At 40.0% G+C, this 19,003-nt stretch overlaps 1 protein-coding gene across 1 annotated transcript in view; it reads left to right on the forward strand.

Moving 5' to 3' along the window:
• Positions 1-19,003, forward strand: part of pkd1l2b (polycystic kidney disease 1 like 2b) — a 41,770-nt gene that overhangs the window by 8,283 nt on the left and 14,484 nt on the right. The window contains exons 5-20 of the mRNA XM_037545431.1: positions 3,178-3,474; positions 3,564-3,709; positions 6,948-7,130; positions 7,591-7,731; positions 7,812-7,967; positions 9,836-9,960; positions 10,133-10,253; positions 11,234-11,365; positions 11,508-11,733; positions 11,825-12,015; positions 14,546-14,776; positions 16,579-16,680; positions 16,760-16,938; positions 17,808-17,954; positions 18,038-18,237; positions 18,353-18,591. Of these exons, the coding sequence (XP_037401328.1) occupies positions 3,178-3,474; positions 3,564-3,709; positions 6,948-7,130; positions 7,591-7,731; positions 7,812-7,967; positions 9,836-9,960; positions 10,133-10,253; positions 11,234-11,365; positions 11,508-11,733; positions 11,825-12,015; positions 14,546-14,776; positions 16,579-16,680; positions 16,760-16,938; positions 17,808-17,954; positions 18,038-18,237; positions 18,353-18,591 (2,816 nt within the window). The remainder of the gene's footprint in view (positions 1-3,177; positions 3,475-3,563; positions 3,710-6,947; positions 7,131-7,590; positions 7,732-7,811; positions 7,968-9,835; positions 9,961-10,132; positions 10,254-11,233; positions 11,366-11,507; positions 11,734-11,824; positions 12,016-14,545; positions 14,777-16,578; positions 16,681-16,759; positions 16,939-17,807; positions 17,955-18,037; positions 18,238-18,352; positions 18,592-19,003) is intronic.

Here is a 19,003-nt window from a genome sequence, read left to right on the forward strand (position 1 = left end):
TGAAATCTTTCCTACGAAATGGGACCTTCGAATAAAAAAGAGCATCACTTCATTAACAGCTAATACCGTTGCTCTGTACGCGATCCTGCCCAGCGTCAGGGACAGCAGAGGAGGGTAAAGTTCAGCTACAGTTACATTTAGTTACATTTATGGAATCATATGCTTTCAAAGAAGGGGGTGCGATAAATATCTATTATTGCCCATCCCTAATTTTTCAGTGATACGAAGCTGAAGTCAGATGCATCTTCCGGTTTGAATCTTCCCGTTCCACCTTAAATGGCTTGTGGTGCCAGATTATAACTGATGTACCATTTAATGAGGAACGGAAAATTTAGCAAGCATACTATTAGTGATTTCTTATGCTATGTTATGAAGAAAAGGACCATAACACAAGGAAACAACATTAAACTGAGATAATACAGTGGTTATCGTGATTTCCTAAAAGAGACAATTCTCACATTTGTGGGTTTTTTTGGTCTCTTGTTCAGCCATCTTGCCTTTTTTTTCTTTTCACTTATATCACTCTGTTTGAAGTGAGTCGCAACCAAAATCAGGACAGTCTATCCTATACGCAAAACAGGGGGGTAAGGTCTAAGTGGTAGGGAGAAAGGGTGAAATGGGATTGGGCCTTCATGTACTGCAAATGCTTTTGCCCACTTCTTGAAGAATACAGTGAAGGATGACTCATCTGATCATATCACTGTTTGCCACATTTCTGCAGATCAGAGTCTGAATTTTACACCACTGAGCGTATTGATGGGGTTTATGTACTGAAGCCCTACTATAATATCCCTCTCTGTCTAGTCGTAAATAGACTGTTCTGGCCGACATAGTTTGATCATGTCCTGAAGTAACATTCTCACCTGAGAAACAGTTGCTCTTCTGTTTTTCCCCTACGTATCACACTAATGTACGAGCCTCAAAATTAGAGAATGTACGCTTTTTAACCATGTTTACTGATGACTTTCCAAGCTTCCCATCAAACTAAATGCACCTGTCTCTTTTGTCCCCATTCCTACTGAAACAGTAGACTGCAAAAAATAGTATCTTGTCAAGTAAAATTATCTTAAATCTAGTTAAGTGATCCTTATTAGTCACTTATTAAAGTGCTCGAGGGCACTTTAGCAAAGTATCATCAGCTGAGGGGATCAAACCGGCGACCTTCCGGTCACAGGGCTGGTTCCCTAACCTACAGCCCACAAAAAAACTAAAGATGAAAATATTATGCAGTAATATAACCATAATTACAGGTGGGTGACAAAGAAGACACATACTTGTTTGTCATCTAGCATCTAATATTTCTCCTTTTGAGATTGTTGTGCACTTATTATAAGATTATGTAATGCATTTACAAACATTTTTACTTATTTTGAGCAATTTAATCACATAAGATTCTCACTATAATGACAGATGATTTGGCTTGCTTTAGGAAAGCAAGAGATCATTGCTTTGTATTGTATAGAGAAATCATTGTACTTCACAAAATGACTTAAAACAGGTAAAAATGTAATAATAAAGTAAAAACAAGCTAAATAATCTTATAATAACACAACCATCTCAAAATATAAACTGTGATGATGTAAGGTCACCTTACACACCACTAGCCCACTGAAACATTTGCCCAAAGACACTTTTTCTAAAAAGACATTTAAACAACGAACTTGAACCTGGTACTTACCTGTGTCCTTTTTAGGAGTGGCAGCGCATGGGTCACCCAGCCTTTAAAGCCCCCAAGTGGACTTGAAGACAAGGCTGGTGCAGGGGGGGTCCAGTATACCAATTAAAGTAAAACATTTATTATGACATTTTCTTCTTCTTCTTCTTTTGGCTGCTCCCTTTAAGAATGGCTAATGACGAGAGGAGCTTGGAGGGACTGAGAGGCTGAGTTTGTCTCTGGAGGACAGAACTTTGTTGGCCGAGTGAATATCCTCGAGAGACGGTTACAGATTGGGGTTCAGTGAACCTCATAATCTAACCAGTAGTAGCATCAAGCCACTAAGAGCCGAGCTTACCTCCAAGCCAAAGCATATATAGTGTATATAGTGTATTGTCGTCGTTTGTTTTGTGTTTGTATAGTTTTGTGTTTGTATACCCAAATCTGGTTTGAGGAAGCTTATTTACCACCACTCACTATTTGCCGAGGTACCTCTTGACCACACGACCCACATTACCACATAAACATTACATATATTGACTGGAATTAAGATCATTTCACTTGACAAGATTATATAGCAGTCCTTGTTACTGTCATCTGTGTCTCAATCATGAAAACTCTTTCGATATCAAAAAATCTAAATCAGGATCAACTGATACTTCTCAGCATTTATATACATAACACAGAGCAATGTAGGATATTAATTACTTAACTGTAACATCCAGTTTATCTGTCTGGAAGCATCTGCACTTGCATTGTTTCATTCATTTATCAAGGTTTTTCATTGGTCTGTCACCCACCTGTAGTCTTTTTACCATCATTCTTTGTAGAAAAGAACTTTTATATACAATTATATACTGTATTTCTTTCTTCCAGCTGTTCAAACTGTGATCCTGTGAAGGCCAATAATGCCGTTTCTCTACGAGTAGAATGCGCAGGCTGCCAAAATATACTCTGGTATTTCGAAGACACAACAAAAGATTCTGTAAGTTGTGATTGCTTCACATATAAAAACCAAACTCACAATGAAAAATGTCCTATTGATATGTCATTATTACCAACATGTAAAATAACACATTGTTTATTAGAGTATATACAGTGGTTTTGCAGAATATCTGCATATATTCATTTCTTTTGCTTGATTATGTAACTATTGCATAGCCTATTTGCGGAAAGTGTTTTAACTCTTGATATCATACAGTGGTGCCTTATTTGCACATGACATTTGCTCGTATGAATATTATTTTCATGTATTTCCGTGTTCAAGGCCCTTTCAAATTCCTGCAGTAGAGATAAAGGTCAGATGCTGCTGAAACAACAGGCTGAAAATGTCAACACATTTGCTGTACCTAGTACAACACTGAAGGCTGCAAAGCAGGATATCAGAGTGGTGGCATATGGTATGGATGTTTCATCAGTTTTTAAAGCATATATATATATATATATATATATATATATATATATATATATATATGTTTAAAATGTCCAAATAAGTCTGATTTTTGCCTGTGTTTGTAACGCAGGTTCAAAAGATGGGAAGTCAGGTTATGGTTACTTCACCATTCCATTGTCTGACATTTCAGCAACCCTGCTGCCAACTATCCCTCCCTCTAACCACACTACCATCTCCCATTCTACCCAAAACAATAACTCAGTCCCCCTCCCTTGTCAAACCATTTCTACTGCACAACTCCACCCACCCAGCTGCACCATTGACCCACCCATTGGAGATGTCCTCTCTCCTTTCAGCATAACCTGCACCACAGTTGAGCCTTTCTGCTGCTCTGGCCCCTGCTCTTTCTGCCTGACCACAGTTGATGGTGAGAGTGGACATCATCACAGAATTAAAGACCAACTAATTCTTCTGAGTGTAATAATTCATCCTCATCATTTCATCCCATCTCTGCAGGCAATTATATGTATTGTGGCAGTGATCTGGGGATGAGATCACTGTTCCTTCCTATTGGGGATAAAAATGATCACTACAGTCTTGGGCTGAAAGTCATTGTCACAAATGTGGTTGGTCATACAATCAACACCACATTGTTTACTCAGGTAAGTTGGTAACCAGGTTATTAGTATTAAAAGGGCTTGAACTTGAATCCAAATATTAAAATGAATCAATGGTCCTAAAGATATGTGGGCTGATAATAATTAACCAAATACATTTTTGGAAAGAATAAATTCAAGTCAGTAATTCAAAGTTGGACTTCCTCAGCTGAGGGGTGGGCATTTCAGACCGTCCCATGGTGAACCACTCCACAGCAGCAACAAGCTTTTTTGAGTTTTTATTTTCTGGCAGGAGCCAGACAATGAATCTACATGAGACATCAAAGTATGCAGTTAGATTAGATTAGTTAGGTTAAAGTTAGATTTAACCTGAAGTGAATATAGTAGTTAGTGTCAGTGGCAAGTAAAAGTTTGGCTTATCAACCAAACACTGTTAGCATTTGCTAAAGTATAGTACTCTGAATAGGTGAGTAGGGGTGCAACGATACACTCAACCCATGACTTGATTCGGTTCACGATGCAGTATTCTCATATTTCTTGACAACAACAAAATTTGAATGAAGAAAAATGAAGACTATAGTCGTTACATTGTTGCACAATTTAGAACTTTTAGAAACAAAAGTTCTGCGCTGGTACATTTCTTGTTCATCAAGGTACAAACAATATAAATGTTCCCTCAAAGGTCCAACAATGAATTGAATTCAGAACCATCAGCCAACTGTGTTTGCACACTGTGGAATTAGACCTCTGCATTTAACCCATCCGTGGAGTGAAACACCACATAAATGCACACTAGTGAACACACACACTAGGGGGCAGTAAGTACACTTGCCCGGAGTGGTGGGCCGGTCCTATCCACGGCGCCCAGGGAGCAATTGTGGGTTAGGTGCCTTGCTCAAGGGCGCTACAGTCATGGACTGTCAGCTGAGGGGATTGAACTGTCAACCTTCCAGTCACAGGGCTGGTTCCCTAACCTCCAGCCCAGGACTGCCCTAATTATGAATCTTAAATAGGTTTTTCCAGCTGAAAAGTATGTCTTTGTGCCTTTTCATGAACTAAACAGAACAATAGAATAAAAAGCCTGAAGAAAAAATAATTTCAGTGAATTATGGTTATGGTTCAGTTATGTTGCCTGATTAAAGGTGCCACCCCAGTCACTGAGGGTAAGAGGGTAACAATAAGTGTAACAACTTTAGAGTACTGGAGTGAATTGTGAATTGGAGCTGACTTAGCAAACATTTTTCAATTTTCAACAATCCAGTTGCATTGTCATAGTTTTGCACTGCAATATCACAAAGTCACAGTGTCACTGTTACACCTCTATAGGTCAGTTTGAAAGGCAACAAATTATTTAAGCAATTAAGTGAGCATTTGTTGGCTATGTTACACTGGCGGAGAAATTGGTGCAGAAAGAACCTTAATTCTTGATCTATTTGCACTATATCCAGAGGCTGCTCTCTAAAGCCTTGCACTGCAAACATAGTTTTCTTATTAAAGCAATTACCAAGGACAAGCGGTGCTTTTAAAATGCTAGCTAGTTTGTTCCCTGGTTGGTCAGGTAAAGCGACTTTGGTTTGTGTTGTGTGAGGCTGTGGCAAAGGACAGCTGACGAAAAATCTAATCATGACTGGTACAAGAGAGCTCTTGATGTTGAGGTTTTCCATTATGCAACAGTTAGTTCTGGGCACACCAGCTGATTGGTTGAGAAGCATTCTAAACATGCTGTTATTTCACCATAACAGCACTTTTTTTCACAAAAACCTCCACTCCACTGAGATTGTGCTGCTAAGTTTACTTTGCTACAAACAGAAAATGGATACTTTTAAGATCACATTTGACTGACAGCCAATTTGGTCCAACGCTGAAGATGAAACAACACTAAATTCCCCAACTGTTGTCACCACTGAGCAGCTTTTCATTTGGCAGCTATGACAGAAGAACAGCTAAACAACCTGGAATCAGTCAGAACTGAACCCAATACCATTTGCCAAACTAAATGGACTGTAAATGCTTTACAGACTGGCTGGAACAAAATAACATTAATAGTAATCTGGCAAAAAGACAAAACTGAGCTGAACTTGATATTATGGCTGTTATATGGCTCATTCTGATTTGGTCAGACTCTGAAGGTCAGATGACACGTTTGGCGAATGGTGTTGGGATAATTTCTGGCTGATTCCAGGTTGTTTAGCTGTTCTTCTGTCACAGCTGCTGACTGAAAAGCTTCTCAGTGGTGATGACAATTTAGGAATTTAATGTAAGGAGCTGGAGAACGAACTGCCAGCTGTGCAGTGAGTGGGCGGAGCTCGTTACTCTGATGTAGCCATTGCTTAACCTGCTTTTTTTCTTTTCTGTATTTTAATAATTTGTAAAAATGTTAAAACTGTATTCTCTGTTCACAAACTTGTTTTTGTTTGCTGTGCGGTGTTGACCAGAGGAGGATGGTTTCCCTTCTGTGTCTTGGTTCCTCTCAAGGTTTCTTGCTCTTAGGGCGTTTTTTCCTGACACTGTCGCTCATGGGGGCTTGGACACAGATTTTTCTGTAAAGTTGCTTTGTGACAACACCTGTTGTCAAAAGCACTATATTCAATTCAGTTGAACTTTATTGTCATTATACAATACAGGGTAGTACAATATTACGAAACACTATTGGGCTACTTTTCCAGTGTAGTAATAAAAGATGCATGGTAAACAGTGCAAAGACAAAATACAGTAAAAGACAGACAAAATGTGCATAGTCAGTAGGTACAGGTGTCGAACGTAGACAAGATGTGCGTAGGCAAGTGTTATAGGTGTATTGGACGTACAGACAGTTAGTGCATAGTCAGATATTCAAGTGTATCAGGTATATAGACAGAAATGTGCATGGTGAATTGCAGTACAGTACAGTAAATGCAGAGGTACTATTGGTAAAAAAAATGTACAGTGCAGGTACAGAGTAGCAGCATATATATATATATATATATATATATATATATATATATAAAAAAACCTTGACTTAACTTGACTTTGACAGTCAATAGTACTTTCATGCAGAAGCCTATAGCTAAAAGCACATTCAGCCACTTTAATAGCCCCTTTAATATGTTAATATGACTTATGTAGATATCAGAATTACCACTCAAAACCCTTCTAGACTTAAGCATAATCTGGGTTTGAGAAACTGGTGCATGGTGTACATTTTATTTGTAGAAATTGCAAATATTTTTATTTATTTATTTATTTTTTTACATACACTAAGTTTATATATCATGTGTGCTCACTTTGCGCATGTCCATTTCAGGTTAGAGACAGCAGCTGTGACTCTACTATTCAGGATCTACAGACTCTTGTGTTACATTATGTGACTCAGCTGCAGCAGCATGGTTTATTCTCAGCCTCTATGCTAGTGCAAATGTTTCAGTCTGTTTCCAGGAGGTTGAACAGAGGTTTGAATAACAAGGAGGAGAAGAGTGCAAAGATAAAGGTAAGACAGGCTAAACATTCTGAATGCAGAACTGATTTAGAAGCATTTGAGTAAGATTTTCCTTAGAAAACTGCTATGTTAGCGCCTATGCTTGGCATGAACTCCTGCGGTCATCCCTTTGTTAGATTGACCTGAAATGAAATCCAGGGATGTTTCCAGTCCAGTGGTCAATTTATCTTTAAAACAGCCATTGTTTTTGTCTATGAAATAAAAAGGGGGAGAGTTCTAGTTTCTTGTATTTCAGCCATGGTAACTGTTGTGCTGCAATACACTATGGTAAAGGCCCACTGATCAAATTGGGTACTGACTAAATAAGTGTGTAAGGTAAAAAGAAATCTGTGGCTACAGAAAAAAGATCCATGGCTAGAGCCTAATAACCAGACCCTAAACACATATAGGGTAGACTGTTGACTTTTAGTGTATTATCTTGACATGAAGCTGTAACTATTTCTTTCTGGAGCTGCGGGAGGACATGCTGGCAGATATATGCGAGGCTTTGACCACTGGAGAGCCGCTCAAGATTCTTATGGAAGTACAGATGGCTGCTGATGTTGTCTTGAGCCTTGTCACAGAGGAGGATGAACTGACTTATAATGCTGAGGTACCACAAGTGTACAGAAAGTACAGTATGAATTGGGACACAGTTGTCTGTGAGCTTTTAACATACTTTTTTATCCACAGTGGCAGGCATGCTGTGTTCTCACCAGCATTAGTAAGTCACTGATCTCCATGGCAACCACTGGGGGAGATGTTACAGAACTCATGCAGCAGGCCACCACAACCATTATTCAGGCTTCCAGTAACATCCTTGAAGTTTCTGCCAACACTGAACACCAGGTACTTCTCATTAAGGCTGCATTAAGGCACTGCGGTGTCCGGGTCACCTCTAGTCAGTGTATTTAACACTGACACACGTCAAAAATTATGCTTATGGGGCCCCTTGATGGCCAGGACCTCAGGCCGAAGCCCTTAAAGGCCACATGGTTTACAAGAACTTAAAGAAATGGCTTGGTGAACACAACTTCACACTTATTCCACATGTAGCCAAGACATGTTTAGTGTCCAAACTTGGCTTCTTTGGTTTAAAATGGGAGCTACAAACCTAACATTGCTAGCAAGTCAGACGCGTGCGGATAAAAGAAGCAAATGAGACTTTAGTACTTGGGTCATGTTCCAGAGTCATCGTCAAAAAAACAGGCAATAGTCATATCCAAAAGAGGCCAATTACAAAGGTGGAAAAATACAGAAGATTTACATTTATGGCATTTGGGTGATTCTCTTATCCAGAGTGACATACAAATGGATCATTTTACAAAGGTAGGTGAAGGTGGTGTTAGGAGTCTTGCCCAAGGACTTTTATTGGTTTAGTGTATTTACCTGGTCGGGAATTGAACCCAGTCTATGGCATAGAAGGCAGAGGTGTTACCCACTACACTACACCAACCATAAGATAAATCAGAACCAGAACATAGAACCAAACCACTCAGTAGCTTTACAAGAGAAGCAGAACTTCATACAGATCAAAGCCTCTGGAAACAGGAGAGGGAAGTAGTCAATTGAGGCAGATCTCTGATGGATGGATTCTTGTGATGTCATCATCATGTGTTTTCTCAGAGAGTTCTGGGAATTGGAGTCCACTAGAGAGTCAGGGCTGGAGGAACATGTGACAACACTTGATGTCTATAGTTCCCTCAGTTCATTCAATTAGGGTCGCACAAACTATGAAAGTCGTTTAGGACACAGTAGACTTACAAATTATATACATTTTTTTATTGAATTACAAACATGACCAAAAAATGCTGTGTAACAAGATGTGTCGAGCAGCCATTTTAGACAAGTGACAAATTCTGACTTTGTCCATTTTCATGTACATCTGTCACACAGACATATAAATGCCACAGATTTTGTTAAGGATTTCAGTTGTTTCTTTTTATAAATTACTATAATCTTGAGTTTTCAAACTGAAGATGTGTGTATGAGTAGAAACAACAGAAATCTTGTGTATCCGCTTACAGAAAAGGCCTGTGATAAGGCACATGTTAAAACCTATCACAAATGAAAAAATGAGATCATATGTAACGTTGTGTGAAAAAGTGTGTGAAAACTTTTGCCACGTGTGAAAGAATGTGTGTTAACTTGTGAATATGTGGTTTTTACACACTTCACATGTGACGTATGTGTGATTTTTCTGCAAGGATCTATATTCCTGCACGTGATTCTGCAGAGATCATGAAATTGTTTAAAATGGCAACATGTTGTAATCAGCTACAGTGTGAGGTTTGTTCATTTTTATAGCTCATTAAAAGTCATATTGGCCCTTATTCATCACATTTGCATTTGGTCGAAACTGATCGGAAAATGATCGCACATAACATTTTACTGGCGGTTTTGTGTCATCTTTGACGTATCTGTAAGATCAAACTCACAATTGGTAAAAGTGGGTTGAGAGAAGTTTGGAAGGAACAAATTTGGGTGACTATTGATTCCCACTTTTTGTTAGCAACCTTAGTCTAGTAGCTCTAGCACTAGACGGAAGAAGCAAACTTTACCAAACATGCCTTGGCTGACTGACTACATCCGTGGTACACAGGGAAAATTAAGTGTAAATGCCATTTTCACCAAATCATTCCTTTAATTGCTCGCCCTTATTCCCTAAATAACCCCCTGCTGTAGAATCTCATTAATGTGTGCTCATTTTCTTTCAGCGTGAGATCTCCAGTCTACTACTCAACATAACTGACCACATACAGAGTGCCCTGTTGGCTAATAAAAGGCCAAACCAACAGCCAGCATCCCTCACTTCTCCTCTGATTAGTCTGTATGTTAACAGGTGAGAAAACAACAATGTGAAAATATGAAGTAGGACTGAACGTTGGAAACTTTTTTGGATTGTCTGAATGCTGATTTGCGTTCTATGATCAAATGTATTATGTAATATTGATAAAGTGGTGAAATATGTATAGGATCATTTTCCTAAGCCTGTATCTTGTTTTATCTACTAGGCTGTCACCAGATAAGCTTCAGAATCAGTTTTTCAGCTTTGAGAACAACAACTCAGCCAGCTTCATGCTCCCATCCTTAGGTCCTGGAATACTCCCTTCAGTGGAGCCAGTGGATGTGCGGGTGAGGGTTGCTTCCTAGGTTTGTCATGCTTAGTAGTTTGACCTGCCAGGCAAAAACTACATTTACAATTTACAGATTTTAGTTACAGATTTTAACGAATGCAGTCTTTGGAGTCTTGCCCACACACTCCTGTTGACAGCAAGGTATGTTTGTCTGACCATAAAACTGAACCCAAATCTGTCTAGTGGAGGGCAGCAGTGTTATTCACTGCGCTATTCCAACCTACCATGTTGGTACACCTTGTAAATGATAGCTCATTTGTTGCTGCACAGTTTGTGTCAGTCATCTATAAGCCCTTCATCAGTGTCAGTTCCACTGTTGGACTCATACCAGTGCAACACACATTAATATGCTGCTATCAGGGCTACAGAGTGGCACAACTGTCTAAGCTTTGGCCATATCTTCTATCTGAGTTCATCAGGAGAACGACCTGAGTTCATCAGAACTATCCGTGTCAATCTGGAGAATGATCCAGGTTCGATCCCTGGTGATGCTACAGCCATCTGTGGCTGTAGAGCACAATTAGTCTCAACTTCTGGGTGGGTAGCATGGCCCTTGGTGGTTGACTTTTCTCCAAGCACATTCAGCTCTCTAGTGATGTTGCATGAGCAATAGTTCGAAAAGATGTGGTGGCCCTTCACAGGTCTTGGAGGTTTCTTGTACTAGCCTTCACCCTCCTAGTGCTGGTGTTATCATGTGACTTGGGTCAGTCCTAACTAGTGGGTGCAATTGGGAGCTGAAAACAACTAAATTGCGAAAAAAAATTGGGAAACCACTCCCCCCCTCAAAACAAAAAAAAAAGAAACAAAAAACAAAAAAACATGCCACTACCATGTCAGTATCGCTGCTGTGCTAAGAAAAACCACCACTAAATAATATGATTGGTGGATGTCCTAAGTTGGTCCTTTTCTATGGATGGCGGTCAATATCTTCTCTAGTATGGCTTCAACATCAGTTCTGTTACTTTTATCTGGTCACAGATGCTGAGTTTTGGGATCAACCCTTTTTCCTGGAGTAAAGGTGATTCCATACGCGGAGCAGTGGGTGGTCTCTCTCTCACCAGAGAGAACGGCTCTGTCATTCCAGTTACAAACCTCGGGGAGGAGATTGAGGTGAAACGTCCAATGTACAACATTTCAAAATAAAAATATCAATTCCAGCTGACAAATCAATCATTCATATAGGTCATACTTCAGTGTTTCAGTGATCAGAGTCATTTATCACAGTGCAGCTTCTAAACACATCTGTTTGTAGGTTCTCCTACCAAGTTTGGAAGCTGTGGATCTAAACAGTACTTCCTTGGACCTCAGAAAGTACAGCACTCTGGCCATCAATGTGACCACTCCAAACACATCTCTGGTTCTGAAGTTGGAACCCTCAGAGGAGATATCTTTACAGTTATACTTGGGCTTCCAATATTACCCAAATGACACTCATTACAAGGCCAAAATGCAGCTTCCTCACCTGGAGAACCCACCAGGTGATTCTTCTATCAGGGCAGGATACCACCTTGATGATAGGGAAGACTGCAAAATGGGGTTTATATATTTATTTCTATTGTTTCTACACAGAGGAGAAGTACACATGGGTGCTTGGCCCCAAGGACACGGCAGTTGATGCAGGAGTTTACTATCTTCTCGTGAGGCCTACTGTAGGAGCTCCTGTGAACTCCTCAAATGCTTCTGTTTACATCACATCTTTCACTGCTCAGTGCAAGTACTGGGATGAGACTAAAACTAACTGGAGTGACTGTGGCTGTAGGGTGAGCTACATTTGACTTTTAGACGCAATTATGCTATGATTTAACAAGCAAGCTGGTAAATGACATTTGGAGTCACTGGTGTTACCGATCCTCACTGGTGTTACACATAATAAAGGTAACACCAGAGACATTTTTCATGAAAAATGCATTTTACAAAATGGCTGCTACAGAGCATCAAACCACGTGTCAATCATGGAACATCCACTAAAATATATGATTTAATCCCTTTATATTTTATTTTTTCACAATAACCTAAGAATAAAGTCAGTCACACCAGTGACTTCAGCTAATAGCTTCATATGAAGTCATGAGCTAAATGAGAAAATCTCTGAAACTGAAAGACACGGTGGACTCACCATGTGCTTTTCTTTATAGATACTCAGAAAACAAGTAAAAAGAAGTCAAGTGATGTCATCAGTGTGACTTTCATTTCAAAATATGCGATTTTATGTTAACACGGTAAAACCAGTGACATGACTCCTGGGGACCACAACTTTCATTATATATTTTATTTTTAAAAATTTGGCTTTTGTTTTCTTTGCCATTTAATTTCCATATTTCATAGTTATGTATAGATTATTGTAGTTAAAATGGCAGAAAATGTGTTTTTCTTCAAAATATAGCCTCTGCCTTTACACATGACTGTGGGGGCGAGCTCTTCTGTGGTATTTGGAATTCTATATAATTGATTTTTAAACGAATATTGTTTTTGTAAATGCCAGGGACACAAAAATGGACATTTATGTAGAATGACCCAGTTACATGTTACAGGGGGATTCTGTCAATTAAAAAAATAGTAATTTGTTGTGAAATGTTGAAATATAAACTGACAGACACAGATTTCTTTACAGTGGTGCTGATAGGAACCATGTAAAGAGAGTGTCAGACAGGATCATGAGCCTGAAGTTGGAGGTTGATGGTGTGATTTTGAATGTGGTCAGTTCATATGCACCACAGGTTGGTTGTCAGTTAGAGGAGAAAGAGGAATTTTGCAGTAAGATGGATGAAGTGGTAGACGGTGTCCCTAGAGAGGAGAGATTAGTGATTGATGCAGACTTCAATGGACATGTTGGCAAAGAGAACAGAGGGGATGAGGCGAGAGGTTCAGATCAGTGAGCAGCAGTTTGGTTTCATGCCCAGAAAGAGTACCACAGATGCAATTTTTGCATTGAGAGTGTTGGTAGAGAAGTACAGAGAAGGTAAGAAGGAGCTACATTGTGTCTTTGTGGATCTAGAGAAGGCATATGATAGGGTGCCAAGACAGGAACTGTATGAGGAAGTCAAGTGTAGCTGATATGTATGTATGTATGTGGTACTGTATGAGGAAGTCAGGTGTAGCTGAAAAGTATGTTAGGGTGGTGCAGGACATGTATGAGAATAGTGAGACAGTGGTGAGGTGTGCAGTTGGAGTGACGAATGGTTTCAAGGTGAAGGTAGGGTTACATCAGGGATCAGCTTTGAGCCCCTTCTTGTTTGCAATGGTAATGGACAGGTTGACAGATGAGGTCAGGCAGGAGGCTCCATGGACCATGATGTTTGCAGATGACATTGTAATCTGTGGTGAGAGTAGAGAGCAGGTGGAAGAGAATCTGGAGAGGTGGAGGTTGATGCTGGAGAGGAGAGGAATGAAGGTCAGTAGAGATAAGACAGAATACATGTGTGTGAATGAGAGGGAGGCAGGTGGAAAGGTGAAGATACAAGGAGTAGAGGTCGTAAAGGTGGATGACTTCAAATATCTTGGGTCAACCATCCAGAGCAATGGACAGTGCAAAAAAGAGGTGAGGAAGAGGGTGCAGGCAGGATGGAGTGGGTGGAGACGGATGTCAGGGCTGATGTGTGACAGAAGGATAGCAGTTGAGGAGGAATAGTGGATATATTGGGCAAAGAATGTTGGAGATGGAGCTGCCAGGTAGAAGGAGAAGAGGTAGACCTCAGAGAAGGTTTATGGATGTAATGAAGGTGGACATGGAGATGGTTGGTGTGAAAGTAGAGGAGGCAATGGATAGGGCAAGATGGAGGCAGATGATCCGCTGTGGCGACCCCTAAAGGGAGCAGCCGAAAGAAGAAGAAGGTGCTGATAGGAACCAGAGGCAGCAATTACTACAAGACAAATATAGCCATGTTCTTTACTATATAAGCCAACAAATGAGCCTATACATATCTTCTGAGTTTTATATGTAATGTAAAGTAGTGGTGAATCTAAAATACCCTCCATACTCACCAGCATGTGTTTTAAAAATCCCTTTAAAGCCAAATCATATCTTAAAACTATCATAAAACAAGGTCCCACACATCAGGCAACTTATTTGTAACCAGTTGGTGTAATATAACATTCAGATATCTGGTTCCTATCACCACCAATATGTTGCAATCTGACTCAGTAAGCTTCTCTAGAACAATGTAGTTCACATCAAAACACTCTAATGACTTTGCTTACATCTTACAACATTTGAACTATGCAGGAATTGGTGGAATTCCCCTTTTATTTGAACGTGCTGTATACTCAATTACAACAGATTTGTGTCCACAGGTTGGCCCCCGCACCACATCACTGTTCACCCAGTGTCTGTGCACCCACCTGACGTTTTTTGGGAGCTCTTTCTTCGTCATGCCCAACAAGGTCGACCTGTCTCGCACTGCTGAGCTCTTCGCCACTTTCTTCCAAAATCCTGTCGTGGGTTGTTTTGTTTGTGCCATTTTCCTCGTGTACATTTTAGCACTGATATGGGCGCGAAGGAAGGACCTTCAGGACAAAGTAAAGGTCTGTGTGATTCAACAGCATTGGAAGGCATTGAGGCAGGATGCAAGTGCGAGTTGCTTTTATTTAAGTGAGATCCAAAAATACAGTGGCAGAGGTTAGTGGAACAGATAAATCCATGACAAGACAAAACAGAGTACAACAGAACTAAACCAGAAATAAAACCAACAGGCAACAGTAACAAGGTATATAGACAACACAAGACAAAGGGACTGAGCAAAAATGGGGTATAAATACTAACAGAGAAAATGAGAAACACCTGAGGCCAATGAGAGGGCTAGGAGACAAAGAACAGGTGAAGACAGGGCCGGACAGGGGAGGAGCTAACATAACAACAAAAGCACATGTCACAATAAAACAAAGGCACATGGCAGACATACAAAAACACACAAGAGTGACCAGATTTTTTATGTGAAAAGTGGGAGGAGTTTCACGTAAAGGGCCCTTATTTTTAAAGGGCCTGTATCCTAGATGTTTCTTTTACTTTACACTGTCCTCGTAAGGTCCACTCAGAATGCTTGAGTGAAAAATGGTCATAATATATTTGTACCTGACCATTTTTCAACCTCCCTTTATCCTTTAACATTGACCAGATTGTTTATGTTGCTGTGCTTTGAAGACTGTTCTGTTCTCACTGGCTGCCCTGTATTGAGCCTCATTCATAAAGCACTCCTAGATGAAACACTCCTTAGTGTGAATAGGCAGGGCTAAACTAAACTAAAAGAAAAAGGTACACTCAAAAGGGGCTTTTTTTCATATATTTTAAATATATGGACTCTATGGACAGGGAAGTGAACAATATGTTTTGAAATTTTAATAATATTTACATAGTAAATCTAATTGATTAAATAAGAGAATTTTCCTTGCTTCTTGAGCTTTAGAGTTCTAGCATTCAGTTCCCAGTCCATGTGGCAAACTTGTTTTTTGAATGAATGATATTTGTGATGTCACACACGCATAATCTAAACCGCTTATCCTTCTGGGTCACTGTGGGGCGCTGGAGCCTATCCCAGCTGTCATTGGGTAGAAGGCAGGATACACCCTGGACAGGTCGGCAGTCCATCACAGGGCAGATATATACATTCACACACACACACACACACACACACACACACCTAGGGGCAATTTACCATGTCATACTGGCCTGACCGCATGTCTTTGGATGGCAGGAGGAAACCCACAAAGACATGGGGAGAACATGCAAACTCCACACAGAAAGGACCTTGGCCACCCACCTGGGAAACAAACCCAGGCCCTTCTTACTGCAAGGCAACAGCACTACCCACTGCTCCGCCCTTTTTGTGGTCACAAAATAATATAAGTAAATATATATTAATTATATAATAGCTTTTCTATTCAGCCTACAGCAGTTTAGTGCCACCCATTCACACTGAAGTTATAAGGAGTGTTTCAGTTTGGAGTCCTTTTTGAATGAGGCCCAGTACAGGACAGCCAATCAGAACAGAGGTCATTTAAATATATCAGTCTCAAAGGGAAAGTAACCTCATCAGCCTGATAAAGAGAGATTGGAAAGCAGTGACTTAAAAATAAATTTTATTTATCTGTTTTAGGTAAACAAATTATGTAAACAACTGATGATCACAAATGATGAATGGACCCATGATCCATTAAAAAAAGAAAAAACAATAATACATTAATGTGCTAATTCTGAACTGTACTAAAGTGACCAAATCCCATCATGGTGAAATTTACAATTGATTATTTTGAAAAGAATTGCAATTGAGTTGCATTGCCATGAGGGTTAGACATTTACCCACAGTTAACTCTTTTGTCATATGTTCTAGGTAAAGGTGACAGTGCTGGAAGATAATGATCCCCTGGCTGATTATCGGTACTTATTGGTTATCGGCACTGGGCATCGCCGGGGAGCTTCCACTTCATCTCATGTCAGTATGGTCACATCAGTATTCGTTTAGAAAGACATTCTGTTGTGGTTTTTTACATAATAATCCTGTCGCACTGCAGGTTACAGTGACTCTAACAGGCTCAGTGTGGGAGAGTGAGCCTCATCATCTGACTGACCCAGACAAACCAGTGTTTGAGAGGGGAGGGGTGGACGTGTTCCTGCTGGCCACTCCAGTCTCTCTGGGAGAGCTTCAAAGCATCAGACTGTGGCATGATAACTCTGGAAAACATCCGGCTTGGTACAGTGAACAGAGCACTGGCCTTGAAAATTCACTCTAAATGTGTTTTCTATGTGGATCAGTCGACAGAACTGGTTACAGACTAAAGTTACAGACTAAAATACTTACATTATATCTTAATTATGTAAAAAAAAAACACAGGATCACAAACTATACTATAAAATGAAATGCTGTTTGTATAAATTCAGAAAAAAGACACGTCAGTCACGACTGCATATGTGGACATATTTCTATATTGTGCTCTATTTACACAAAGTTAGGTTAGTTCATCATTTATGTTGAACAGACTCTCCCAAAGATTTATGTTGCTGCGCTGACATTGAACCGTGTGCTGCACTGGGTCGGTATGACCAACAGGTCAAAACAAGCTCTTAACAAAGTGACTGCTGTGTCCTGATGGGTGTTCTTGCTTTGCGCTTCTTTCGTTTTGACATGTTACATTTTTATACACACAGAAACCAAAAGGAACGACAGATTTCTCAAAATGTAGTGGAGGAAAAAGTCAGATATCTGACTTTGAAATGTAGTGGAGTGAATGTAAAAAGTCACCCAGAATGGAAAAACCTCAGTACAGATACACAAAAAAACTAATAGTACAGAAACTAATTACATTTACTTCATTACTGTTCACCACTGCTACTGTCACGACTGAAACACTTAAACAGAAAGTTTTTGTAGTGTTATGATTGCTTTTTTAGTGATGAAATGGAATGGTCACTCATGTAAAATAAACATCATTATGGTATAGGGTCAGTCAAAAGGATTTTATCAACACCGGCTTTGAGCCATTTTGGTAGGATGAACTATACAAAGGGATCTGCTATGTTGCTTAAATTATTCATTATTCCTAAATTTTTTCTTTTTGTAAGGTATGTTAACAAAGTAATGGTGCAGGACCTGGAGACTGGACAGAAGTGGCATTTCTTGTGCAGCACATGGTTGGCCATTGATATGGGGGAGGGCACCCTGGACAAAGTGTTTCCTGTAGCAACCGATAAAGACTTGAAAGGGTTTAGGTAAATAACTCAAATGTCCACCAAATAAAAAGGATAGCAATAGAAATTTAGCATGGGAATAAAACCTCTTGCTCTCTCTTCAGCAATCTGTTTTTCATGAAGACCGCCAAAGATTTCTGTGATGGGCACATCTGGTTCTCTGTGGTCAGTCGGCCGGCCAGTAGTAATTTCACTCGAGTGCAACGTATTTCCTGCTGTTTCTCCTTGCTGCTCTGCACCATGCTGACCAGCATCATTTTCTGGGGTATTCCCACCGACCCCTCTGAGCAGAGCTTGGATGTAGGTAAGCTGCAACTACAGTATAGCTCCAATATTGGTTCAATAATGTGCCATTCAAAGTTAATTTTTAAGCATAGGTCATCAAGACATGCAGTAAATGTGTGTTCTTCTACATAAAGGTAACATCAAGTTCAGCTGGAAGCAGGTGATGATTGGCGTCCAGAGCTCCATCATCATGTTCCCTGTCAACCTCTTAATTGTAAGCATCTTTAGATTCACTCGTCCAAGGAAGAAGATCCAAAAGGTAGAAGAGGATCAGCAGCCTAAGTCTGGATCTCCTCAGCAGGAGAAGAAACATTCAGATACCTCCCCACAGTGGTGCAAGCAGACAGACATTGCTGTGGAATACGTCATCAAAGTAAGTCTGTGCATATATGTTGTAATGGAAAATTATGTCTTGGCTTTGTAGTGAAATGGTCAGACTGCATTATGCAAACCTCCAGCAACCTCTTCTCCATCCCTATCCATTCTGAATGATGGCATATGCTGAGTAAATATAGAATAATATGACAGTAATGCACAATAATTCATCTACTATTGTGTTGCTTACTCAGGTCTGGGATCCACTCTGACTGGTCTGTATTGTAGACTAGTGGTCAGCTTCCCAGACCCAGACTAAATCTAATCCTATACTAAATGGGATTTTGCTCATGTCAAAACATTAGGGCTGAGGTTAAGGTCGGGATTAGAATCAGGTTCAGGGTGAGGGTTAGGATAATTGTAACGTTGTGGAGCGATGAGGAGGCACACGCATGTGCAAAGACAAGCAA

Source organism: Pygocentrus nattereri, chromosome 15 (genome assembly GCF_015220715.1).
Source record: "Pygocentrus nattereri isolate fPygNat1 chromosome 15, fPygNat1.pri, whole genome shotgun sequence".
Taxonomy (NCBI): domain Eukaryota; kingdom Metazoa; phylum Chordata; class Actinopteri; order Characiformes; family Serrasalmidae; genus Pygocentrus; species Pygocentrus nattereri.